The sequence below is a fragment of the Littorina saxatilis genome, unplaced genomic scaffold (genome assembly GCF_037325665.1).
Source record: "Littorina saxatilis isolate snail1 unplaced genomic scaffold, US_GU_Lsax_2.0 scaffold_193, whole genome shotgun sequence".
In the NCBI taxonomy this organism is placed as follows: domain Eukaryota; kingdom Metazoa; phylum Mollusca; class Gastropoda; order Littorinimorpha; family Littorinidae; genus Littorina; species Littorina saxatilis.
Window position 1 is genome coordinate 106,074 of NW_027126699.1, and position 27,455 is coordinate 133,528.

At 41.1% G+C, this 27,455-nt stretch overlaps 1 protein-coding gene across 1 annotated transcript; it reads left to right on the plus strand.

Annotated features, from left to right (window-relative positions):
* Nucleotides 1–64: 64 nt before the first annotated feature.
* Nucleotides 65–25,840, plus strand: LOC138955194 (uncharacterized). The gene is made up of 5 exons (XM_070326853.1): nt 65–743; nt 2,651–2,814; nt 3,099–3,578; nt 3,820–4,190; nt 25,054–25,840. The coding sequence occupies exons 1-5, from the start codon at nt 93–95 to the stop codon at nt 25,431–25,433; spliced, it is 2,046 nt and encodes a 681-aa protein (XP_070182954.1). The 5' UTR covers nt 65–92; the 3' UTR covers nt 25,434–25,840.
* The last annotated feature ends 1,615 nt before the right edge of the window (nt 25,841–27,455 follow it).

Sequence of the window (27,455 nt, forward strand, 5' to 3'; positions counted from 1 at the left end):
ACACACACACACACACATACACACACAAACGACCACATACACAAACACGCACAATAACCACGGTTCTTATTTGTCTGCAGCCAACAGTCAACATGGCAGCGAAACCCGACCTGGCAATGTGCAATCAGCGCGTTCAGCAGTGGTATCCGGAGCTCTCCACACAGTCCTACTTTGTGCCTGCAGTGTACATGAACAGAACACAACACGATGAAGAGAAGGTAGCAGGGCGCACTGTGTACGTCCTACAGCCTCTGAGCCAGGAAAGCGACGCGCGTGATGACGCTGCAAATAATCGGGTGCTGAGCTGCTTACACCAGGTGTCCCGCGGGCAAGCCATGTTTGTCATTTCACAGCTCCAGTTCAACGAGTATCTGAACAATCTGTCTTGTACCCACAAACCTATACCACCCAAACCGAAAGACTCCATCTTAAAACAACAAAAGAAACACGAGGGAGATTTTGACATTTTGATTATTCACAGAAGGTACGGAATCTTAGCATGTGAGCTCAAAGCATTTGGAGACAGTGTTTCCACGGCTAACATGTCAGTGGTGGATCAGCAGAAAACCATTGCAAAGAAAGTGCAACAAGCCGTTACGCAGATGCAGAAGGCACGCGACGTGCTCCAACACCTAGTGTCACACGATCAGAACAAGCCCAGGATCAGGACAACGCTGATGGTGCCCAACATCACCAGGGCCCAACTGCGTACAGCTCTAGGTGCCAATCTCAAGCTGCAGCAGGTTGGTCAATATCAATACCGCTTGTCCCGTGTACTTGCGTGCGATAGTGTATGGTGCTATAACCACAGAGAGGACCAGTAGGTACGATTTCTCAACTAACATTCCCGGAATGTAGAGCAGGGTGTAGATAAAACCCGTTATCTGCGTTTTTGGAATGTTCTATTTCATTGTTGTACTGAATGTCTTTAAAATTTGTGTGTTAGGCTGTCATTAACTTTTTGCCAACGAAGGACAGATTTGGTTTCCTTATTTGAGCAAACGTTCTCTCCTTGGGAACTTCTTCAAACAAAATTGAACTGCTGTTCGCGAGGATAGCCTACAGCGGCATGTTTTTCAGCCACCAGACGTTTGCATTATAGACTTTAATGATCCCCGAAATGACTCCGCATATGAGCAGTTAACCAGTAATTCAAGGTGCCGTCAATTAAATAAAATACAGCGTCCTTGCTGTTTAGTCCATCTTGTAAAGATCAGCGAGCCACCAAGGCTTAACCAGTAATTCAAGGTGCCGTCAATTAAAATACAGCGTCCTTGCTGTTCAGTCCATCTTGTAAAGATCAGCGAGCCACCAAGGCTTAACCAGCAATTCAAGGTGCCGTCAATGAAAATACAGCGTCCTTGCTGTTCAGTCCATCTTGTAAAGATCAGCGAGCCACCAAGGTTTAACCAGCAGTGAGAGCATTCTTCCAGTCAGACATACGCCTGAAACCCTTGTCATCATTTTCACGTTTCACTCATAGCGGGGTTCATTAACAAAATAGAAACGAAGATACCTTACCAAGCGTGGACCAAGACAAGAAAAGATAACTCTATTTCTCTGTTACAGAAATGGCAAAAATAATGGGTCAGGGAATTTAGTATTAGTGGGGTTGGAAAATGCGGATATGGCATACGTTATGTAAACTCAGAACTTAGAACTCAGAACTGTATTACATAAGGATAAAGGTTTTAGGCTTAGCCTAATCGTCCAACCTGTCCTTGCAAAGCTAGATGTAGAAACCTCTCGTCTAAAATGATGGTGGGAAAGTAGAACTCGAAGGTGCGTACATTTTCTCATCCCAAAGGAATACAATTGTAGTGGAAACTGCGAATATAATTATATATTTTTTAGGAAATATTTGTTTTTCTTTTTTAGATCGTGCATCATTTCAGTTGTAACAGTCTAGATAAATTGGAAGTCCCAAGACTTCATGTTGATACAACGAACCAGAATTTATGTTGGGGAATTTACTGTTGCGATCAACAAAACAGGCAACCTAACTAATTTCCGAGTACTCACGAGCTGGACGGTAAATGTGTCAGTAAAATAACTCGTAACACTTATAGAGGTATCTGCACTTACACAAAAAATGATACAAAGTGTTTCTGAGTGTTTCTGTTCTGGTTTTTGTGAACACACATTTCAATTAGAGTAGTCGTACTACATCAGCAACTCACATGTGGTGTCATGAAGTGTTGTCAAATGCTGGTTCTACAAAGAAGTACCGGTAGTTGTACAGTTCCTTGCTCAGGAAACTGTTCACGATTTTGGAATAATTATTAAACAATTCGTGGAAGTCGCCACGTTGTTGCAAAAGTAGTTCCGCATATTTATCCAATCAGATAGCTTGTCCCCTTGACGTCATTTGCATGACATACATACGTGTGAATATATGGTCTAGTTATAACATGGATGGTCTCTCTTTTGTAAACACACTTTGAAATGACTCCAAGACACATTATACAAGCAGTGCAGATCAATACTGGTGAGATGGGATGGGGATATAGGGGGAATTGGAACCTTACTTTGCCAAATATTGTGAACAAGTGATAAGAGGCAACTTTAAATGTGCCTCTCTCAGTGGAGGTTAGCAAATCAACTGCAGTAAAAACTGCATATTGTATGTGTTTGTTTTCTCCTATGTCAGGATCTATGTGACTGTCTGCTGGTCAGTCCAACCACAGACCCCACCACCCTGTGTCTTACACAAGATGATGTGAGCAACCCTGCCCAGTGGTGGCGAGAGTGTGCTGAAAGAGACGGGCCAGACCCTTCCATGACGGATGATACTTATGTGGACCTCGTGTCACGGTACGTTTGTCTATGTATGTGTGCGTATGTGTGGAGGGCGAGAAGGGGGCGGTAGTGGATGGTTGGGTGGATGAAACTCTACTGCGTCATGTTGTGTTTGATGCGTGAAGATATAAGTGTTTAAAAAATTTGTAAATGCTTTTAGGCAAAGCAAAAGAGAGATATTTCAAGGACTTGTTGTCCGAAAATCTTGATAATCTCTGTTGCTACCTATACAGTCTAATCTCAGGGTTTATTCTTAATCTTGCACTTTTCTGACATGTTCCACCTGTCAACCGTTCCAGGTTTGGAGGGCCTGCAACCACAGTCACTGTGCCGTGTTCAGCAGTGCCCCGCCTGGCACAAGCCCAATGCTCTGATCTCCGCCTGCCAGGGGAAGGGGTCGCAGAGACAGCGAACAGATTCGCCCCAGCTGACATTATACTGCATCCTACTCAGCTGGACGTGTTGCAAAACGAGTTGTCTCCTTTGGTGTTCGTCTGTGGTCCTCCTGGTACAGGAAAATCCCTTGTTCTCATTCTGAAAGCAATCGACTGGATTCAGAACAAAAGAGAACCAGTGCATGTCGTGAGCACACGGGAGGGCAACAAGGCGGCGTCACACATGATCGCTCATCAGCTGAAGGAGATGGCGGATCAACACTTGATTCACCTGCACATGTATGATCTGCCGATGGAGCTCAACAAGGCTTTGAGAGAACTCAGTCAGTCAGTACCAGGTGAAGTCTTTGTCATCGTGGACGAAGCTTGTGATGATTATACCGAGTGAGTTACATCATGGATGCATGTTAAGTACAAGGTCTACACTGGAATTATTCTGATACGTTATCTGTCCTATCACATGCCTCATCCAAATGCTATGAATAAAGAAGTTATTAATTTGTCTTAAATGAAATTTGGCCAACAAATTCGAGCCAATGTTGTATCTAATGCACTTACATACATTGCAACATATCTATAAACGGAGTTTTTATTATTTTTGTAAAGCTTTTTTGGGTTTTTTCAGTAACAGCGAAACTCACTTTGCCGAGTTTTGCACCAAGCTCAGCCAGCGTGTGGGGCCAGGGTTACACCTCTGGGCTGCCTCAATGTACCACAACTTCAAACCTCCATTGCTGACCGCGGCTGTGCTGAGAACTGGCCTGAGGACACCACCGTCAGTCACACGTCACGTGGCTCAGCACCGCGCTCTAGGAGAGAGAAGGAATGTCCAGGGTTATGAGGAATCCTCAACTCCGCTGCCTGCTGATGGTCCGCCTGTTCAAGAAGTGACTCATCGTGGCAAAGGACATAATCCACAACAGGAAACATATGAATGTGAAGCATGCGGGAAGGAGGTCGCCAGAACCCTTGTTACCTTGCACGTTGGGAAAAATGGTGAGCTTCCAGTGTGTGTGTGTGTGTGTGTGTGTGTGTGTGTATGTGTGTGCGAGGCTGACGCTAAGTACCGGCATGTCCGTATGAGAGGGCCTTAGGTACCGTGCATAGACCTTGGCTGCACTAGGTACCGCGCTAAGTACCTGCGATGTTAAAACCCATGTACATAATACTTTTGTGTGTTGTTTATGATGTTTATATGTAGGCATGTTAGTTTGAACTACGATCCTTTATTTTCGTAAATAAGGCTCATCATTTTGTCAAGTAGTAGCGGTTTGAATTTCAAAGGTACTTAACGTATGAAATATACGTACAGAACCAACTTTTTACACACAACCTAAAAGTTCTCACTGCAGATTTAAAAATAACAGCAATCGTTCTCTTGTGTCTCAAGCATCATTGACAGCAAATAACTGAGTAGAAACATAGCCCTAATTGGGAGTAGTCGGGTGTTTTGACCAACGGTACTTAGTGCTTTCTGTACGGACATAGCGGTACTTAGTGCTTTCCGTACGGACATAGCGGTACTTAACGTCGCCTGCGGTTCCAAGGTTTTATTACACAGAAATAGAGATGTTGGTGGCCATATTATTTCGACCTGTATATCGGGACAGCACATTCAATTCAGACATTCATAGACAGAACTACGATCCTTTATTTTTGTAAATAAGGCTCATCATTTTGTCAAGTAGTAGCGGTTTGAATTTCAAAGGTACTTAACGTATGAAATATACGTACAGAACCAACTTTTCACACACAACCTAAAAGTTATCACTGCAGATTTAAAAATAACAGCAATCGTTCTCTTGTGTCTCAAGCATCATTGACAGTAAATAACTGAGTAGAAACAATCTTTTACAAAGAATGACCAATAGTGAAGTGAATAGGCCTGAAAACAAACTTTATTAGGCATCTCTCTCTCTCTCTCTCTCTCTCTCTCTCTCTCTCTCTCTCTCTCTCTCTCTCTCTCTCTCTCTCTCTCTCTCTCTCTCTCTCTCTCTCTCTCTCTCTCTCTCTCTCTCTCTCGGTTGTATGTGTATATTAGGCAGCATTGATGTGCAAGATTATTGATAGAGGAAAGCAGCAATGCTTGGAACAAACCACTGTGTATTTTGCATACGTTTAAATATTATGTTTTCTATTTTTTTTCCTGTGATTTATGTGTACCCCCCCCCCCCCCCCCCATTGAAAGGGGCTGTAGGCCCATATTCAATTAAACTGTGTCAGTGTCAGTCTCTCTCTCTCTCTGACTCTCTTTCTCTCTCTCTTTCTCTCCCCCCCCCTCTCCCTCTCTCTCTCTCTCTCTCTCTCTCTCTCTCTCTCTGTCTTTTCCATAATATATTTATAGTATTCTCTCACTCCTTTATTTATTTATATGGGAGATTTATATAGCGCTTGACGTTCTCTAAGCGCTTTACATACTCTCTCTCTCTCTCTCTCTCTCTCTCTCTCTCTCTCTCTCTCTCTCTCTCTCTCTCTCTCTCTCTCAGCTCTCTCTCTCATCATTGCTACATGTTTGATTGCTACCAGCTTGTATTTATTATTACCTGCATAGTATGCATTTGATTTTATGAATAACCACATATGTATGCTCTTCATGCCTCATCTTCATCATTATCATCATCGTCATCATCATCATCATCGTCATCTTTATTATCACGTGCTGCAGTTTTCCAACTTCCTTGACTTTTTAACTTTTTATTTTTTTATATTTTTTTTATTTTTTTTAATTATATTATTGTGTGTCTATGCGTCCCAAGGACAGATTGTAAGAAAAGGCGTAGCCTTAAATCTTAATCCTTGTTAAATAAAGTTCAATTCAATTCTCTCTCTCTCTCTCTCTCTCTCTCTCTCTCTCTCTCTCTCTCTCTCTCTCTCTCTCTCTCTCTCTCTCTCTCTCTCTTTCGCTCGCTCTCTCTCATCTCTCTCTCTTTCTTTTATATCTCTCTCGCTCTCTCTCTCTCTCTATTACATAATATATATTTATAGTATTCTCTCCTCACTTTTTCCGTCTCTAGCTCACGTTCCCTCTCCCCCCCCCCTACCTCTACCTCCCTTATCTCATAATAAGCGTGCGCGCGCAACGACAGTAAGAGAGAGAGGCACAGAGAGATAATATCGTATTCTAAATTTATTGATAGAGAAGATAAATGTATTATAAGATAAGAGAGAGAGGTAGGAGGGGGGGGGGAGAGAAAGAGGGACCATGAGAGATACAGAGAGCGTGAGGGGAGAAGGAATACTATTAATATCACTATCAATAAATTATGGGAGAGAGAGAGAGAGATAGAGAGAGAGAGAGATAGAGAGAGAGAGAGAGAGAACAAGAACAAGAACAAGAACAAGAACAAATCTTTAATTGTCTAAGGCCACAGCCCCTTACAATAGTGGTTAAAATAACAGCATTAGTATCTGCACAGTTATAAATTATAGTCACGCATAACATTAAACAAATACATTAAGACCCTGATGACATATGTCACTGAACCTGATTTCTAAGGGTTCGTCTCTTCTGTAACATGAAGAACACAAATCTGCTGAAGCTGTTCATCAAATTATCCTCATTACTGCCACAGAAATACACAAGTTGTTGTTGCAGCGTCTTAGAGATCGAGATTGTTAAATACTTTGCTCGAAGGTCTTGATAAAAAGGACATAAAAATACAACATGGTGTTCATCTTCTTTATCAGCTGTACTGAGAGGACAGTTTCTTGTCGTTTGGTTTGGTGTGTTCCGAAACTTGTGAGCGTTGATTTCGGATACTCCTGCGCGGAAACGAGTAAGAGCAACTCTGTACTTAATATCTTCGATTAATTCAATGTATTTCTCTTTTTCCAAACATGTTTTGTAACAATTATAAATGTCGAAACGTTCACTGCATTCTAAAAAGGAGAGAGAGGGAGAGAGAGAGAGAGAGAGAGAGAGAGAGAGAGAGAGAGAGAGAGAGAGAGAGAGAGAGAGAGAGAGAGAGAGAGAGAGAGGGAGAGAGAGGGAGAGAGAGAGAGAGAGAAAAAAATTGTATTCTAAATTTATTGATAGAGGAAAGAGGGAAACAGAGAGAGGAGGGAAAGGGAGAGAAATCGAGATAGGGGGAAAGAGATATATATATATTTGTACTCTAAATTTATTATAAGATACAAGAGAGAGAGGGGGGGAGGAGAAAGAGGGACCGTGAGAGATACAGAGAGTGTGAGGGGAGAACAGCGGTAACCTTCCACTACCTAGGGTTTCTTCCCAGCATGACTGTGAGGTCTTGACACGCACCATGCCAAAGACCAACAGTAGACAATTTTAATGATGAACTCGAACTGCCTGAATCTGTGTTGCCTTTCTCATTGCAACTCGGCTGCATGATCACATGCCTGTATTTGTCATGTAAATTCTTACAACCCCGGATACAAAAACAAAACCAGAAAATGACGCCACAGTTTAAACAAAAAAAAGCATGGCTTTAATTTAAAATAGCAACATTAACACCTAAATGTTTGTTATAATGCAGTAAAACTATTACATATCTGATTATTCTTATTCACCTATTTCGTCTCCTCTACCCCTGTGCGTGTATTGTATGTGCCTCTTGTTTTATGGACTGGGCAAAGGAGCTGCGCCTTCGGCTATCAGTGTGACTGACTTTTAGGGTTTAACGTCCTCTTAGACCAACTGGTCTATATTGGGACAGGTATTGGTAATACGTTGAAGTTATGGTGTGATACTTTGATTCGAACAAGCCCGCTGTGGCTGTCTTCTTCGACACACCAGCATTGGGTTTGTCTCGTCAAAGTATCGAAATACGATCATTATAATCGGAGACGAGAGATGATGCATGCGTGTCTTCGTGTTTTCCAAGCCCTGAGACTTTCGCTGTGAACGTGGGATCTTTTTCGTGCGCATGTGTTCACACGGGGGTGTTCAGACACCGAAGAGAGTCTGCACAAAGTTGACTCCGAGAAATAAATCTCTCGCCGAACGTGGGGATCGAACCCACGCTGATAGCGACCGACTGGCTACAAAGCCAGCGCGCTACCAACTGAGCTACCTCCCCGCCGCGCTATCAATGTCAAGTTACCAAAGGCGGAGGGGAAGTGTTTAACTAACCGTATCAAGCTTGTCGTGCATTCCGAACGCGTGTACTGGAGTGACTGACAGGGGCTTGTCTGGACTTGACTGCGCCTGAACTGATGCGTTGTTTCATCGAACTATTGACAGTTAAAAAGAGAAGTACGCCTTCTTTTGGTTTAAATACATATTTATCCAACAGTCCGAATTACAATAGAAAGGGCAAGATGAAGAAACACAAAAGCACGAGGCTCAAATAAGTGCTACCAAAATTAAACAGAAACGTCTCTGGCGAACGTTTTAAACAGTATATTAAGACAGTATAAGCATTTTACTTCACAGTTATTTTTCAAGTCAGTAATATCAGTATAAATATCACACACTTGAATGTTGTCCAAGAGCTTCAAGGCATAGTCACTGATGTCATTATTTCAGTTATTGTCAAGATTGTGGGTCATGAGAACTTAATTGTAATATTAATGGTTTTGTGATAATACTAAAAATAAACAGCAAGAAAAAAATATGAAAAAAGTTATAAGTGTATAGTACTTGTCTTAATTATAATAGTCCTGATTTTGTGATCAAGTGCTCTACACAAGGCTAGATGTTATCAGAGGTCAAGGATGTCAAATATCACGTAAAGTTGAAGCAACCAGAGCATCGGTGGCTAGCAGAGGAACCTCCGATTGGGCCACCAGAAGTAGAGGTGAAAGGAGAGGCTGGTGCAGCGGGGTGCCCGAGCCTCAGATGGAAGGCCATTGATATCAGCGTGAACTTGTTATCAGCCGGTGCCGTTATCGGGTTACAGCCGTAGCCCTTTCGCCGTGGCTTCGCCGAGCTAGCACTGTAACTCAGATGCTGACCACCGGTTACGGGTTAGCGGCGCCACAGGACCATGGTTTCAGCGTTCCTTTTCGTGTTGGTATCAAGTTACCGTGCCCTGGCCAAGAACGCTAGCATTGAAGAAGGGAGAGAAAAGTTCTACCTCCGCATCTTCGGTTTATGTAAACGACTAGGGCTCCTTGCATTAGGAAGTATTCGGATTCTAAATGTTTATTATTATTATCACTAGCAATACTCGTGCTCCTCACGGGATGTAACAAATGTTTTATGATTTTCATTAATCACTGATGGTGTGGATATTAAAGTGTCTATGCGAATCCATACCATTATCAATTGCTATTATTGTTGCAATGGTCGACTTATCTTGTCTGAATCATGACTGATTTATTATTGTATTCATAGCTTCAAAGCGATGGTGATTCAGTGGAGTAGATTAGCTCCCCTGATCAGCGAAGCCTTATAACTATCAGTCATATGATTACCACAAATATGATGGTTAAAACCCTTATAACTTTGGAACCAGCCAACCATTTTTTTTAAATGAAATTAAACATGAAGACGCAGCACATTAGTCCCTTCAACTTAAGGGGGAAAAAAAGAAGAAAAAATTCAACTCGATTTTCTGAGAAAAACATTTTTTGCTGTGATTATGTAATTTTTAACTGCTATTTTGTAGACCCGTCCTCAGAGTATGTAATGAAAAAAAGTTTCATTGAAATATTCCCAGAACTTTGGGAGACATGGCTGATTATGTATTTTGACCATCGGGCCCCGTAATGACCTTGACCTTTGACCTATCCAATATAAATGTTGCACGCAATAGGCTATTGTGTGTCTACATCTACCTACAAAGTTTGGTTGAAAAATACTTAGCCGTTCAGGATTTATCGCAGTTCCTATATTGTGACATACATACATACTTACGGAATGGAACAATCGCAAACGTCCCCGCTGGATGACGATTTAAATTATAAAAAACGTATCAGTAAAATAAAATAACAATGAACAGCACACATTCCCTGAAAAGTAATGTAGCGTAGGGGAAAGGGAGAAAAAAAAGTGACACCGCGTGGATTCGAACGTGCGTGATTAGAACGTGATGAAGCAAGAGTGTCCTAACCAACTGGCCTACTAATAATTTGCAAAAGTTTCAGGGAGAAATACAGCTATGACATTACAAAAACCATAGGCAATGGATGTTCCGTTTGCCATTCCAATAAGTAACAACAATAATAACTTGATAGGTTTGAGAGTGAACTTGATTTGACATGATACTGTGTTGTCTAAAGTGTTTATTGGATTCTCGGGCAGTTTTATCCCGGACGGCTACATGTCGAGCTTCAGGGGTGCCTAAGGGCATCCGGCGGTAGGTAAAACTATTTAATGTTCAAATAAACCCACTTAATTAAAAAAAATAAACACATTAGTCCCAGCCAGTCCTGATTGAGGTGGCCTCCACTATGCCCATGCAAAAGGAATAACGTGAAAGTTGCCCAGTACCACAGAAATTAGCAATTTCGTGTGACTGAGGCTACCAGTACCTGTATTAATATATGAATTATGATTGGCAACGGTAAGCGATTTCACACAGATTAGCGCGGGACAAATATTGACAGAATTTTTTTTTATCATAACTGCAATGTTCTTCTCCCCCAAAAAACAACAACAACAACGCAACACCTCCCCCCTCCCCAACCCCTAAGAAGAACAGGTCCGACAAACCCCTGCGTCACCCAGTGAGCTTTTTTTTTTAAATTAACGACGCCAATGGGATTCGATCTCCTGTCTCAGACACTTTCGTTTTGTCACGTTAGGAGAGCAATTTACCAACTTATCTATTTTGCGTCTTGACAGTTCGCGTGAGTGATATTTTAGTGACTTGTGTGACATATAGACTGACCGGAACAAACGCAAACGTCCACCCTCTACTCTGGGGGACAAACAACACATTTGCATTCAAACAAAGTAGTTTGTTGATCATAGTGCAATTATCCCGTTTGACTTATGTCTGTTCTCAATATGACTAACATATATATGTACTCATTTCTCCCAAATAGGTAAAGCTATTGAAACTCATTTTGGCTATGAGCTCGAGGTCCATGGGAATAAACGCTCATAATTATGTCCTGCGGATCGATGACCCTGGTGTCACTCAAAATTATCCCGTCAGGAAATGCTATTTCGTATACATGTACTCAATTGTCTAACCGGCACGGTTGGCCTAGTGGTAAGGCGTCCGCCCAGTGAGCGGGAGGTCGTGGGTTCAAACCCCGGCCGGGTCATACCTAAGACTTTAAAATTGGCAATCTAGTGGCTGCTCCGCCTGGCGTCTGGCATTATGGGGTTAGTGCTAGGATTGGTTGGTCCGGTGTCAAAATAATGTGACTGGGTGAGACATGAAGCCTGTGCTGCGACTTCTGTCTTGTGTGTGGCGCACGTTCTATGTCAAAGCAGCACCGCCCTGATATGGCCCTTCGTGGTCGGCTGGGCGTTAAGCAAACAAACAAACAAAATCAATTGTCTCCAGTAAGGACACAGTTATTTTCTCCGAAATTAAGGCCCCAGTTTGTGGTGATTGATATTGATTTGCTCTGTAGTTTGATGATCCTTGTGCCAACATTATCCCGTCAGGCATGGTTTAAATGTTTTCGTTTGCACCCACTTTTCTCCAAAACTGATAAAACTGGTGACACCACTATTCGGAAGCATGCTCATCGGAGTCGATGCCGAGAAGCTCTGAACTTTGGTGACCCTAGGTACTATATTATCCGGCCAGGAAGGGTTTTAATATATATGCTCACTTTACACCCGTTAGGGTCTATATGTTCTATCAGCCCCAGATACTTTACTTGATATTTGCTTTCGGTCCAGCCGACTCTTTTGAGCCATATCAGGACCAATCAGCCCGAGATGTCTTATCATTTCGATGAAGAAGACTTTAAATAATAAAACAACAACCACAGCACGAGATGATAAACGGAAAGTATTAGGATCCTTATGGTCACTTGTTAATTATTATTTTGTTACCCCTTTATCACATGCCGGCTATTGATACATGCCATATCATTATTTTTGTTATCAAAACGAATACGTTGTGTGTGTGTGTATTGTTAGGAAAACTCCAATCTTTTAGATTAGTTAACAATGTATCAAGAAAAATCACATATTTGAGCGAGTTTCTAGGTGACCGTCTTCGTGATTAGGGACCTAATGTACATCCTATATGATCTTCCATGAATGGGTTCGGTTGCTATTTGAATTTTCTGTAAAAGGGGTCGCTCAGATAATCGTCAAAATGTAACTGACAAGTCCAGTGGCTAACGAAGGAAAGCACCGATCACCATCAAGACTAAATCACTACCAGATGTCAGTAGGAATGTTGGTAACTGATCCACTGACCGCTATCATGTTTCACTACTCGCGTACAGAACTGACTGGGCTTGCTAATAAGCAAGCGTTAGTTTGTAACACATTCCCAGGCCCGTCCCAAGAGAACATGAAAGATATTTATTCCCCCCTCTGCTTCTTTACCTCTGTAAACTTGTAGGGGTAGTTATTTTTCGATAATGACCCAGCAACCAAACAAATAACGACCCAGCAACAGCCTGAATCCTCGATAGTGCAATGGGTTGAGAGGTTGTTCTGTTTCGGTACTACTTTTTGCGACTGAAAAGTTCCGAACGCTCTAATGTACGAAGTATACATCTCTGGAGCAAACAATACAAACATACCGCATTTAAATTAACAACTACAGGCCTGAACACATGAATCTCCATATAAAATCCATGAGTTCGGTTGTTTTCTGAATCTCATCTGCCGTGCCGTCAAGCCGTTCATCACAAGCAATTTCCCAAGGCAAGTAACTCATACTTTGTCTAGCGACAAGAGTAGTTCCCCTTCTTTTCACTCAGTTCCTTCGACAACAGACTGCAATCCGACGGTCAGTTTTCAACAATATTTCATTTAATAAACAGATCACACGCAACCAAATGCACACATCTCATCAATTTAAACAACATAAAGGGGTTTCATACACTATTTTCCCCAGAAAACTGAACTTCATACAGTTTTTAACGTTGGAACACGGGTGCAAAAGTTCGTCTGCTAGTCCCATTTGACGAAAAAACATTATCCTAAGCGATACTAAAACATATACAGAACACACAATATCTGCCTTTGCCGCCACGGCAGAATAACAGCATATCTGTGTACTTGATTTTAGCCCAAAATAGGAAAACTGACAAGAAGTGTTAACAGAATGGAATAATTTGCACGGAACTATACAACCGCGCATTAATCGATCGCCTGCGCAGGTTGACTGGTTGAGAGAATAGGATTCGATCAAACTTTCGCAAAAAAACTCCTCTTTTCTTTGAATAACTGAAGAAAGGAGGAATAAAGAGGTTACACACCTCGTCTCAGTGATTATAAAAAATAATGGTCTCAGTTCGCGGTCATGAAAAAGCTCGCTAAAGCTCGCATTTTTCATGATCCGCTAACTTCGACCATTATTTTTGATAATCACTGAGACTCGGCGTGTAACCTCTACATACTTATGCTACACGGAAGCGTTCTGCTTTAAGCAGACTACATGTATAGACCGAAACAGTTCAAAATAATGACACTGGATTCAGACTTCAACATTATTGTTTTCATATTAGGCCTACGAAAAATGACTTACATAACTTATTTTATACTCGTTAAGAGAAATAATACATGCATCGAGGGACATTGCTTTTATTCTAGGCTACATCTCTTATGGAGGCATCTTACACACTCTCTCTCTCTTTCTTCACCCTCCCATCTCTCTCTCCTTCTCTCCCCCTCTATCTTTCTAATATTGACAACACCCCTCATATGATCACTCAACCTCTCCCCATCGCCCTCTGTCTCTCACCTTCTTACACACACTCTCTCTTTTCCCAACTCTCCTCTCTCTCCATCTCTCTCTCTCTTCAATAATGACACCCTCCACTCTCGAATCTCCAAACATTCGGTTAAACGTGATTAACTGGTATCGTACCCCTATGACAGCTAATATTCCATATTCTCTGCATTCTCTGCTTGTTGCATTACGTTAAAGGTTTTAATGCTCTTTTTTTTCAAGCCACATTTCACGTCAACCAACTTTTATCAAGACGTTATTCAAAGCGTCACTGTAGAAATGACATTCGGAAATACAGGGGAATCTCTGTCATAACATTTTTTTCTATTTGTTTCCCATCAGGCATTTTTTGTTTTAATCACAAGTAATATGATACAGACACACAAAGAGAGACACCTATAGTGACAGCCGCTCTATCATGCTAGGACTGGTGTCAGTATACTGTGACTATATGAGGATGTCAATCAATCAATCAATATGAGGCTTATATCGCGCGTATTCCGTGGGTACAGTTCTAAGCGCAGGGATTTATTTATTTTATTTTTATTTTATGCAATTTATATCGCGCACATATTCAAGGCGCAGGGATTTATTTATGCCGTGTGAGATGGAATTTTTATTACACAATACATCACGCATTCACATCGGCCAGCAGATCGCAGCCATTTCGGCGCATATCCTACTTTTCACGGCCTATTATTCCAAGTCACACGGGTATTTTGGTGGACATTTTTATCTATGCCTATACAATTTTGCCAGGAAAGACCTCTTTTGTCAATCGTGGGATCTTTAACGTGCACACCCCAATGTAGTGTACACGAAGGGACCTCGGTTTTTCGTCTCATCCGAAAGACTAGCACTTGAACCAACCACCTAGGTTAGGAAAGGGTGGAGAAAATTGCTAACGCCCTGACCCAGGGTCGAACTCGCAACCTCTCGCTTCCGAGCGCAACTGCGTTACCACTCGGCCACCCAGTCCGATGTAACCCTCTGCGACTTCAATCTCAGTGTGGCAGTACATTAATCTGCTGACCATAAACAAGGAATGCGTCCAGCTGTCTCTCTAGCTCTCCAGTAGGTTTCTCAGCGGGTTACCTGCTTGACGACGTGCTAATTGATGGCACGCGAACCGTGTAATGTATAAACACTGCGCGAGTCGAACCGCTCTACGACTAGCTGCTCCTCTCCACGCCCCCCCCCCCCCCAACCCCCACCGCCAGCCCCACGCATCCCTCTCTCTCGCCCTGCCTCTCTTCCCCCGTTCCTCTCTCCCCCCCCCCCCTCCCTCTCTCCCCCCTCCCTCTATCTCGCCCTCCTTCTTTCTCCCCCCCTCTCTCTTTACCCTTAATTGTCAATCCGTTTTTCATTGCTAAATTCATACGAATAAATAAAAGCTTGATGTTTAGCAAGAATCACCTCTGATTTGTTATTTGCATTGTCACTGAAGACTAGACCGTCAGTGAAACTTAACAGTTCGCCACCTGTTTACCTCTTTTTATATTTTAATCCAGACAGCATTATCCACCACCACCCATTATATAAACATTCTATGTTGTGTAGTCCCGATATCAATGTTGCACACCTTTTGATGCAGCTTTTAATAATATAAGAGATTTGATTTATACGTATTCCCTGTTTCACTCAATGAATATAATATATATTCCCTAAAATATCCAGGTAATATACATATTTCCTGGAATTTGGAGGCCATTTTTAGACGTATTCCCTGACTTATATTTAGCATTCAAAAGGAGATACTTTGATGGAGTGAAATCTCTCTCTCTCTCTCTCTCTCTCTCTCTCTCTCTCTCTCTCTCTCTCTCTCTCTCTCTCTCTCTCTCTCTCTCTCTCTCTTATGCTTACACATATAACAACAATCGCATAACAATAGAATTTACAACACAATATTACACTGTTTGCACCAATGAAGTGAGAAAAAAAAAGACTTTTGTATTGGCAAAATCAACAAGCCGTAATAACTCTAGTTGGCGAGATATATTTTGTTTGTTTGTTTGTTTGTTTGCTTAACGCCCAGCCGACCACGAAGGGCCATATCAGGGCGGTGCTGCTTTGACATTTAACGTGCGCCACACACAAGACAGAAGTCGCAGCACAGGCTTCATGTCTCACCCAGTCACATTATTCTGACACCGGACCAACCAGTCCTAGCACTAACCCCATAATGCCAGACGCCAGGCGGAGCAGCCACTAGATTGCCAATTTTAAAGTCTTAGGTATGACCCGGCCGGGGTTCGAACCCACGACCTCCCGCTCACTGGGCGGACGCCTTACCACTAGGCCACCGTGTTGCGGTTTGGCGGGATATAGTGATCCTTACATTCGTTCAAAAAAAAGACCAATAAAGCTACCCTTTCAAACCATGTTCTGAGTTTTTTTGCTTATTTGCTATTGTGTTTGGTTGTAATATGTTATATAGAATTGTGCATGTGAAGTGATATTATATTTTTTAAATATGGAAAAAGTGAAAGCTGATTGAAAATTTATGGACAGATTAATAGATGAAAATGGCTCTCAATAACGACGCAAAAAGGAATTTTACAGGAGCAAGTGAGATTTTACAATAACGTGTTTGATAAAAATGGGAATTTTGTTGAGGAGGATGCTGAAAGTAAAGTTCTTAATTTAAATATTCCTCAGTTAAATGACGAACGAAAATATGGTTTGGAAACTGATTTTACCGTGTTAGAAATCGGCAGGGCGCTGTCTTTATTAAAAAATGGTTCGTCACCAGGTTTAGACGGATTGACTACAAGTTTCATGAAAAAATGTTGGCCTAAAGTAAAAATGATGGTGGTTAATTCCCTTCAAAGTGCATTTAGAGTCGGTGAATTGTCAGATACTCAGAAAAGAGCAGTTATCACGTTGATCCATAAGGATAAAGATTTGCCGAGAGATAGCCTTAAGAATTGGAAACCCTATATCTGTAACCAATACAGATTATAACATGCTGGCGACATGTTTATCGCAGCGCGTATCTGGTGTTATTTCTGACCTCGTGTCAGAAGATCAGACAGGATGTATTAAGGGAAGAAAGGCAAGTAACTTGATTAGATTAATTGATGATGTCATTAATTTCGCTAATGAAAGAAATCAAGCAGGTATATTACTTGCCCTTGACTACGCCCGAGCCTACGATTCCATCTCAAAAGACTATGTGGTCTGGTCCTTTAAAAAATTTGGTTTTGGCGAAAAAAAATTTAAATGGATTAAAGTTTTAAGAGAAGTTAAAAGGGCAATATAGCATTACATATTGGTTTAATGACAAACACCACGAGCTGCATAAATTATATGGGTTGGATTTCGGAAGAAATAAGTGTAGAATTATTAGCAATACAAATCCGAAGTCACCCCAATATTAAAGGATTTGCCTTACCAGATGTAGGTTTTGCAGAACAAACATCGCGTATCTTGAAACTGGCTATGTACGCCGATGACATAACTGTTTTACTTCAAGATAAAAACGACATGGAAACGGGTTTGAAAATTATTGATGATTTTTCCAATATATCTCGCTTAAAATTAAATAAAAGTGAAACGGAAGCAATGTGGTAGGGATCGCGTAAAAACTGTCAAGAGAAATATTGCGATATTAAATGGAATACCCAGGTTAAAATCATGGGAATTAGTCAGTTTTAAAAATGACATCCCGGCCTCTGAAATTATGGAAAATTGGTCCAAAAAGACTTGAAAAAGTTGAACAAATCATTTGCAGATGGTCAAGAAGAAATTTAAGTATAAGCGGCAAATTATGTATTATTAAGTCCTTCTTAGTTTCACAATTTGTTTACGTTATGCAGGCGCTTCTTGCCCCTGTTAAAGTTCTCGATAAGTTGAATACTATTTTGTTCAGGTTTCTCTGGAAAAGGAAGTATTCAAATACAAAAGCCTTTGAAAAAGTTAAACGAAATGTATTGTGTAATGTGGTGGAAGAAGGTGGTATTAACATGATAAACGTCCACGATATGCAGACTTCTTTTTTACTGACATGGGCAGCAAAACTTCAACAACAAAAACATGAACCGTGGACAACGATTCCGTTAAGTCTTTATCAGGTATTGGGAAGAAATTTACTTTGTTTTAAAGCCACAACACTACTAAAACCAAGGTATTGAATGCATTCGATCAAACTTTTAGACAGAAGTTCTCTTAAAATGAATCCATAATAAAGCATTGATTTATGAGAGAGAAGATCGCTTTGGCGATCAATGTTTGTGGAACAATATAAAAGTGGTTTATAAAAATAAAAGCTTATATTTAAAAAAATGGATAGAAGCGTATTTAGATATGGTGAAAGATATTTGGGTTAACGGAGATATGATTCCTTTTAACCAGCTGTGCACAAAGAAAGGATACAGTCCCTCTAGATTTTTTGAGTACCGCGCAGTGAAGACTGCTGTGCGAGCGCTTGCACTTCGCAAAAACACAGCCAGCCCGCGAGCAGGCGAACACAATAATGACCTTGACACACGGAACCCTGTGATCATTAACCCCTCCGCGAGAAAGATTCACATGCTGATAGTCCAGTCTAAAGCGAGCGAGCCTTGCGCTGCTACATTTTGGTTACATAAATATCAGGTTAAACTAGATCACAGTCATTGGCTGTTAGCAAGCAAATGTACAAAAGAAGAAAGATTGCGATTGTTACAATGAAAAATATTACATAATATTTATCCCACGAATATATTATTAAATAAAATGAAAATTAGAGAAACAAAATTATGTACATTTTGTAAACACATTGATTATGTTGAACACTTTTTTGTCAATGTGAGAAGTTGACGAGCTTTTGGGAAAATGTTGTCCATTATATTTTTAGAAATACAGGATCAAATTTGCACCTCTCAGAACACGATGTCTTGTTTGGTTATCAACCTAGTAATATATGCCAAAATAATAAGGTACTTAATCACATTATTTTGATTGCAAAAATGTGTATTAGTAAATATTAGTATGGTGATAGATACGATTTGAATAGTATCATTATTGGAAAATAAAATGTACATTAGAAGATTGTGAGTAATGTATAAGTCGAGATGAGGTGAAGTGATATATGACGTTTGTGAATATTATGAGGGGGGTGGGAGGGAGCGGATGGACGAGAATAAGAAAAACAAAAAAAGAAAAAAAAGGAGAAAAAAAAAGTAACCATCTATGGCTCCTCAATTGCTTTTTGTATAAACAACCATGCAAACCACACACAAAAAAAAACCAACAAAAAAAGAAACCGGTTTTCTCCAATTTAAAAAAAAAACAAAAAAACAAGTCGCGTAAGGCGAAATTACTACATTTTAGTCAAGCTGTGGAACTCACAGAATGAAACTGAACTGATTTTTTCACAATGACCGTAGTCCGCCGCTCGCGCAAAACCCAGTGAAACTGACGAGACTGTTTAGCGCGGTGATGGTTTCGCTGTGCTGCATAGCACGCTTTTCTGTACCTCTCTTCGTTTTAACTTTCTGAGCGTGTTTTTAATCCAAACATATCATATCTATATGTGTTTGGAATCAGGAACCGACAAGGAATAAGATGAAATTGTTTTTTAATCGATTTCGGAAATTTGATTTTGATCAGAATTTTTTATATTTTTAATTTTGAGAGCTTGTTTTTAATCCGAATATAACATATTTATATGTTTTTGGAATCAGAAAATAATGAAAAATAAGATGAACGTAAATTTGGATCGTTTTATAAAAAAACAATTATTTACAATTTTCAGATTTGTAATGACCAAAGTCATTAATACATTTTTAAGCCACCAAGCTTAAATACAAAACCGAAGTCCGACCTTTGTCGAAGATTGCTTGGCCAAAATTTCAATCAATTTGATTCAAAAATGAGGGTGTGACAGTGCCGCTTCAACTTTTACAAAAAGCCGGATATGACGTCATCAAAGACATTTATCGAAAAAAAAAAATCCGGGGATATCATACCCAGGAACTCTCATGTCAAATTTCATAAAGATCGGTCCAGTAGTTTACTCTGAATCGCTCTACACACGCGCACGCACACCGGCACAGACAAAACTTGACTAAATGTAAAGAGAGAGAGAGAGAGAGAGAGAGAGAGAGAGAGAGAGAGAGAGAGAGAGAGAGAGAGAGAGAGAGAGAGAGAGAGAGATGATAATGATGATGATGGAACTTTATTTTTCAAGGATAGAGGTTTAAGGTGACGCCTTTTCTTACAACCGGTCCTTACTTCTAATACAAATGTCTAATAAATGATAAACAAGTAAAGCAACATGACAAATAAGCAAAGTAAACGAACGAACCAGCAAACAATCGACAAGTAAGCACTGACAAGCAAATAAACATAAACAACAAAATGACAAAGTAAGGAACATACAAATCAAAAGCAAAACATGCAACATATTAATTGAGGTTATACATGTAAAGTGATCGACGGTTTAAGTTCCATCCTCACCTATTCACACTTTACTGACACTATACACAACCATCAGTGTGTATAGGAAACAGGTACTTAACGCCTTCGTCCGTACGGGTTACACACTGTGTATAGCCAAACGGTACCTAATGTGGATTTCGTACGTACAGAAGTCACACAGATCCGTCTGCGTATGACCGGTACCTAAGGTGCTCCTCGTCCGTATGTGTGTGTGTGTGTGTGTGTGTTTGTGTGTGTGTGTGCGTGTGTGTATGTGTGTGCGTGTGTGTGTATGTGTGTGTGTGTGTGATTCATTACCATGAAACTACTAGACATCTTTATGAAAGTGTTCATGCAAAATCTTCCAGACGATATCCCCAGACTTTTTTGATGACGTCATATCCGGGGTTTTACAATGATTGCATTGTATTCTTTAGAATTCGCTATATCCAAAAATATTTAGACATGTCATGTTTATTCTAAAAATGTACAGCTCCCATTTAAAGAGTCTTGGTTTATGCAAATAAGGTACCATGTTCGCATGTGTGTGCAACGATTACATGAAACTACCGACTTTGTATTAAATTGTACATGTGACATCTGCCAGGGTTTATCTTCAGAGGGGTGTTCCCATTATTTCGATAACAGTTTTTAGATGACGTCATGTCTGGGTTTTTCCCCCATAAAAGTTGAGGGTAGACTACGGTGACCTCATTGGCTCACGTAAGTGTAGCCTATGCGATGATAAACTTTGTCTGTCTGTGCGTGCGTGCGTGCGTGCGTGCGTGCGTGCGTGCGTGTGTGTGTGATAGAAACTTTAACATTTCCGAGTCTATGGATAAAGCTCGCATAAGAAGATTACGTCTCGGTCAAAAGACAGTGTTTGACGTGTGTGATAGAAACTATTTGAAGACGTCACATTATGACGTAAGAGGGTTAGACGTCACGCAAAGGAATTACTGAAAGTCTCGGTCATTGTTATTGTGAGCGGGCCGAGACTAATTGGCAGATCCAGGGTCTCCCTTTCTTGCACAGTTTCACCTATGCTTACTGTGTGTGTGTGTGTGTATGTGTGACAGAGTGATTGAGTTTGTGCTACTGTTTGTCGATTTCTTACGTGAGCCTTGAAGGCTTCGCCTCTTGTTTTTTAATTCAATTGATTGAAATGTTTGTCAAACATTGTTTGACGTCCAGCATATTGGATAGCATTTGAACTCGGACATAAAATATTAATTGGTCAGCTTGTTCAATATTTTGTGTTTAATTCTAATGAAAATAGAAATGTCATTGATAGATTCAAAAATGGTCCTGTTGTATTTCTTTTATAATTCCCTGAATCCAAAGGCCCTATGGTGTAATGTCTCACTGGTTTTTTTCTCAGTGACATAGACACGCACTAAGCCCCCTCCCCCTCCCTTCTCCTTGAAACAACCCCATCGGATTTTCTCTCTCAATGCATGTTTGCTTTTCTCTTCAAAACGCGAGGGTGGTGGAGGTCCTGAATAGATAGCAGACAGAAGGGCAGAGGTGAACTAGGTAGAAAGGAGAAAGAGACCAACTTGTATGGAGAGACAGCCAGTAGCTTTTCAGACTTTGTCGTAGGACGACCGTGAGGAAGAGTTGTTCGAGTGTGGAAGAAAACTCACGCTTTGACAAGGCTTGCCACAACATCATCATTCTCTGCACACCACTCTGTCCTACTATTTTAGACTTATTATATTATTTTGTTTGTTTCCATTCATTTCACTGAAGAAGGGCGTGGCCCGAAAGTCTTTGGAACTTGGTGTTTACTGTGTTATTTTTCTAATTTAAAAATACTTCTATTTTAGACTCACACGCGTCATGAGGAAGCGGCATTTCAATGCCAGCTTAACTCGCCTTTGGAAACAGTAAAGTCGTCTGAGATGCCGTTTGCAAATATCCTCAGTGTTGACGAGTTTGAGAAGAGAAACAAGTCGCGTAAGGCGAAATTACTACATCAAGCTGTCGAACTCACGGGATGAAACTAAACGCAATGTATTTTTTCACCAAGACAGTACAGTTTCGTCAATTCCCGCGTGAAGGAAATCGCTCACCTCCCACGTGCAAAACCTAGTGATATTGACACGCCAGATAAGCGCGGTAGCGTATTGTGCTGAGCAGGAAAGCGCGCTTTTCTGTATTCTTGTTAACTTTCTGAGCTTGTTTTCAATACAACCTATCATATCTATATATAGCTATTCTGCTGAACACGTGGGGGAATTCGGGGGCTGTGATTGGATGGTATCTCCCGATCATCAAAGCATATTGCTGCCAAAGTCGGCCATTTTCCGCAATATCCAAAAGCATATTGAGTAAAATGGCCGACGCATGGTTCCGGTTTACACATCTGTACCACGCGGCGATGTTTCTATCGAAAACAGCATACACTGACAACTTAAAAAGCTGTTTCAACAACTGTGTTGTGAAATCGAATGCACTTGGAGTCAGTTTTTCTTCCAAAGTCAGAAAGTGTGTAGCTGCCGAAGTCGGCCATTTTCCGCAATATCCAAAAGCATATTGAGTAAAATGGCCGACGCATGGTTCCGGTTTACACATCTGTACCACGTGGCGATGTTTCTATCGACAACAGCATACACTGACAACTTAAAAAGCTGGCAGTTTCAACAACTGTGTTGTGAAATCGAATGCACTTGGAGTCAGTTTTTCTTCCAAAGTCAGAAAGCGTGTAGCGGTGTGCATGTCTGCGCGAACATGATGTGCGTAAGAAGTTCGTCTGCTATCAAAACCTGAGATCAACGCATCGACGCAAAAACTGTCATTTTGTAAGTTTGGAACAACGAATCAAGGTCATAACAGCTTTATAATCGCTATTATGTTTTCAGCGTAGCAATAGGGTCCGATATTTAGACTCGAACAAGTATAATGCGACTCGTCTTCGACTCGTCGCATTATTACCAGCTATTGTGTTTTCAGCGTAGCAATAGGGTCCGATATTTAGACGAGACAAGTATAATGCGACGAGTCGAAGACGAGTCGCATTATACTTGTTCGAGTCTAAATATCGGACCCTATTGCTACGCTGAAAACATAATAGCGATTATATAGCTGTTATGACCTTGATTCGTTGTTCCAAACTTACAAAATGACAGTTTTTGCGTCGATGCGTTGATCTCAGGTTTTGATAGCAGACGAACTTCTTACGCACATCATGTTCGCGCAGACATGCACACCGCTACACGCTTTCTGACTTTGGAAGAAAAACTGACTCCAAGTGCATTCGATTTCACAACACAGTTGTTGAAACTGCCAGCTTTTTAAGTTGTCAGTGTACGCTGTTGTCGATAGAAACATCGCCACGTGGTACAGATGTGTAAACCGGAACCATGCGTCGGCCATTTTACTCAATATGCTTTTGGATATTGCGGAAAATGGCCGACTTCGGCAGCTACACGCTTTCTGACTTTGGAAGAAAAACTGACTCCAAGTGCATTCGATTTCACAACACAGTTGTTGAAACAGCTTTTTAAGTTGTTAGTGTATGCTGTTGTCGATAGAAACATCGCCACGTGGTACAGATGTGTAAACCGGAACCATGCGTCGGCCATTTTACTCAATATGCTTTTGGATATTGCGGAAAATGGCCGACTTTGGCAGCAATATGCTTTGATGATCGGGAGATACCATCCAATCACAGCCCCCGAATTCCCCCACGTGTTCATCAGAATAGCTATATACTTGTCTCGTCTAAATATCGGACCCTATTGCTACGCTGAAAACACAATAGCTGGTAATGTTTTTGGAATTAGGAAATGATAAAGAATAAGATGAAATAATTTTTGGATCGATTTCTTACATTTTAATTGTAAGATTAATTAATCTATTTTTGTTATTTGTGATCGCATTTTAAGAGTAAACATGACATATGTATATATTTTTAGATTCAGAATGTGATGAAGAATACAATGCAATCAATTTTAAATCTGTTTGCGAAAAATCGATTTTAATGACAACTTTAATGAGCAAAGTCAGTAATTAAATGTTAAGCCTCCAAGCTGAAATGCAATACCAAAGTCCGGGCTTCGTCGAAGATTACTTGACCAAAATTGCAACCAATTTGGTTGAAAAATGTCGCAAAATGAATTATCTATCCAGAACAGGTTGTTTTGCTTTGGTATCGTGCGTATCTCTTGTGTTATGTCATTTTTAATGAAGCAGTAGAAACAACAAGAGGTTTGTGCGTCCATTTTGAGGGGTACCATGACATTAATTTGTTATCAATTACATCAAAGTGTGTGAGTACGCTTAAGGGCGCTGTTTCTCTACGGTGTTGGAAACAAAAAGTAGTCCAGAAGCGCTACCTTCTATAACGTAACAGCCCAGGACACGCACTACTTACAACTGATCTAAGTGCCACCTACATACACAAGGGAAGTCACTCAAGGTAAGTAACCAAAACAACACTCACAAAGACTGCTCTTTCGTTTCCTTTTTTTGCTTTACGACATTTCCTATTTGCAAAAAGAAGTCAGTCCTCCTGCGCGGTAACATTGTTTGTAATACAGAATCTTATGGTATATTCTTGAAAACAATCTAAGGGCATTTTGTCTTAGGTATGATCCGTTTAGGATCGCCTTTTCAGCTTTATGAATAGAGTGCTGTTATCGAATTTATTCGTTGAATGCTTTTGATGGCAGGTCGATGTCAAGGAAGAAACCCACAACCGCCGCGCTACAGGGACGTCCTCGTACTTTCCTGGGACTCTTTCTTCCGTGATGATGAGCATAACGCTTCAGGTAACGTGACCAACCCAGCCAGCGGCTTCGTACGAGGTTTGAGAGATGAAGGCATACCGGTCACAGTTCTAGAAACAGGCGACGCTCTTGGTGTCAAAGATGTAGCTACCATGGCAGGACCTGACCACGTCATTGCAACTGGCAGCCGGTTTGTCCAGGGCTTAGAGAGGAAGATTGTTGTCTATGTTCAGACCTCGAAGCCAGTGTATGACGACGAGGACTGGGGTCGTCTATGCGCGATGTCACGGTGCACGTCCCAGCTCATTTGGGTCAAACCGTGACGTGCAACTTCGGCTGGTACTCACTGTTTCTTCAACTCATAGCATGCTAGCAAGGATCATGGTATGAAGGGGAATGCGCTACCAAATTTGGAATAAACATTGAGAACAAATTTATAAGTCACCAGACAGTTTTAACCAATAACTGTGTTTGCCAGTTAAGAGGAACATAAGCTGTTATCTACAAGATTTGTTGCTTTCTTTTCATAAAATGTCAAATGAAGGCTGTGAAAATAACAGTAATGGCAAGGTAGCTGTTTGAATAACAACTGTTGCTATAACGATTGCACTGTTCTAAAATGAGTAGCATGCAGTTGGAGATAGCAAGACAAAAACTCTTTGTTATATGATTAGTGATGATGAAAGCATTATTGTCATCAAGTGCCCAGTAATAACATTCAATGGCGCTTGAAGGACGTCATTATCGTACAGGAAGACAGACAGACGTGTAGACAAACGCACACGCACACATACAAACACACACACACACACACACACACACTCACGCACACACACACACTCACGCACTCACACACACACACACTCACACATACGAATACAAGCTACCGTGTGCACTCAGGTGTGTCGATGCAGTCTGTACATAATACACTGTGCACTCCTCATGACAGTCTGTATACAACCGTCTTTATGCACTACTAGTGTGTCATGTCTGTACAAAGTGACCATGCGCACTCTTTTTGCATATGCACTCCAGCTGTATTATATTATATTCTTTGGCTATATGTAGTATACTTTTCTTCCTTGTTGCGAAAAAAAAGATTAAAAGCTGTGTTTTTGACTTTGTGCATTTTTTTCTCTCTCTCTGTCTCTCTCTATCTCTCTCTGTCTGTCTCTCTGTGTCTCTCTCTCTCTCTGTCTCTCTCTGTGTCTCACTCTGTGTCTGTCTGTCTATCTCTCTCCGTCTCTCTCTGTCTCTCCCTCCGTCTCTCTCTGTCTCTGTCTCTCTCTCTGTGTCTCTCCATCTCTGTCTCTCTATCTCTCTCCCTCCGTCTCTCTCTGTCTCTCTCTGTCTCTGTCTCTCTCTCTCTCTCTGTCTTTCTCTCGACCTCTCTGTCTCTGTGTCTCTTTATCTCTCTCTGTCTCTCCCTCTCTCTCTCTCTCCCTCTCTCTCTCTCTATTTCTCTTTTTGCATATGCCCTCCAGCTGTATTATATTATATTATTTGGCTATATAGTATACTTTTCTTCCTTCTTGCGAAAAAAAAGATTAAAAGCTGTGTATCTGACTTTGTGAAAAATTGGTCTCTCTGTCTCTGTCTGTCTCGTTCTCTCTCTCTGTCTCTGTCTGTCTCGTTCTCTCTCTCTGTCTCTGTCTCTCTCTGTCTGTCTGTCTGTCTGTCTGTCTGTCTCTCTCTCTCTCTCTCTCTCTCTCTCTCTCTCTCTCTCTCTTTCTCAACCGGTCCCTGTTGTGCAATGGTTAAATTTTGCAATATTGCTACCTGAGAGGGTGGCCGAGTGGTAACGCACTTGCGCTCGAAAGCGAGAGGTTGCGAGTTCAACCCTGGGTCAGGGCGTTAGCAATTTTCTCCCCCCTTTCCTAACCTAGGTGGTGGGTTCAAGTGCTAGTCTTTCGGATGAGACGAAAAACCGAGGTCCCTTTGTGTACACTACATTGGGGTGTGCACGTTAAAGATCCCACGATTGACAAAAGGGTCTTTCCTGGCAAAATTGTATAGGCATAGATAAAAATGTCCACCAAAATACCCGTGTGACTTGGAATAATAGGCCGTGAAAAGTAGGATATGCGCCGAAATGGCTGCGATCTGCTGGCCGATGTGAATGCAAGATGTATTGTGTAAAAAAATTCCATCTCACACGGCATAAATAAATCCCTGCGCCATAAATATGTGCGCGATATAAATTGCATACAAAATAAAAAAAATAAAAATCCCAGCGCTTATAACTGTACCCACGGAATACGCGCGATATAAGCCTCATATTGATTGATGTGTGTGTGTGTGTGTCTGTCTGTGCGTGTGTGTGTGTAGAGCGATTCAGACTAAAC

Coding starts and splice junctions, on each gene's coding strand:
- LOC138955194 (XM_070326853.1), top strand. CDS start 93: ATGGCAGCGAAACCCGACCTGGCAATGTGCAATCAGCGCGTTCAGCAG. Junction 2,815..3,098: donor TATGTGGACCTCGTGTCACG/GTACGTTTGTCT, acceptor CAACCGTTCCAG/GTTTGGAGGGCCTGCAACCA. Junction 4,191..25,053: donor CTTGCACGTTGGGAAAAATG/GTGAGCTTCCAG, acceptor TTTTGATGGCAG/GTCGATGTCAAGGAAGAAAC.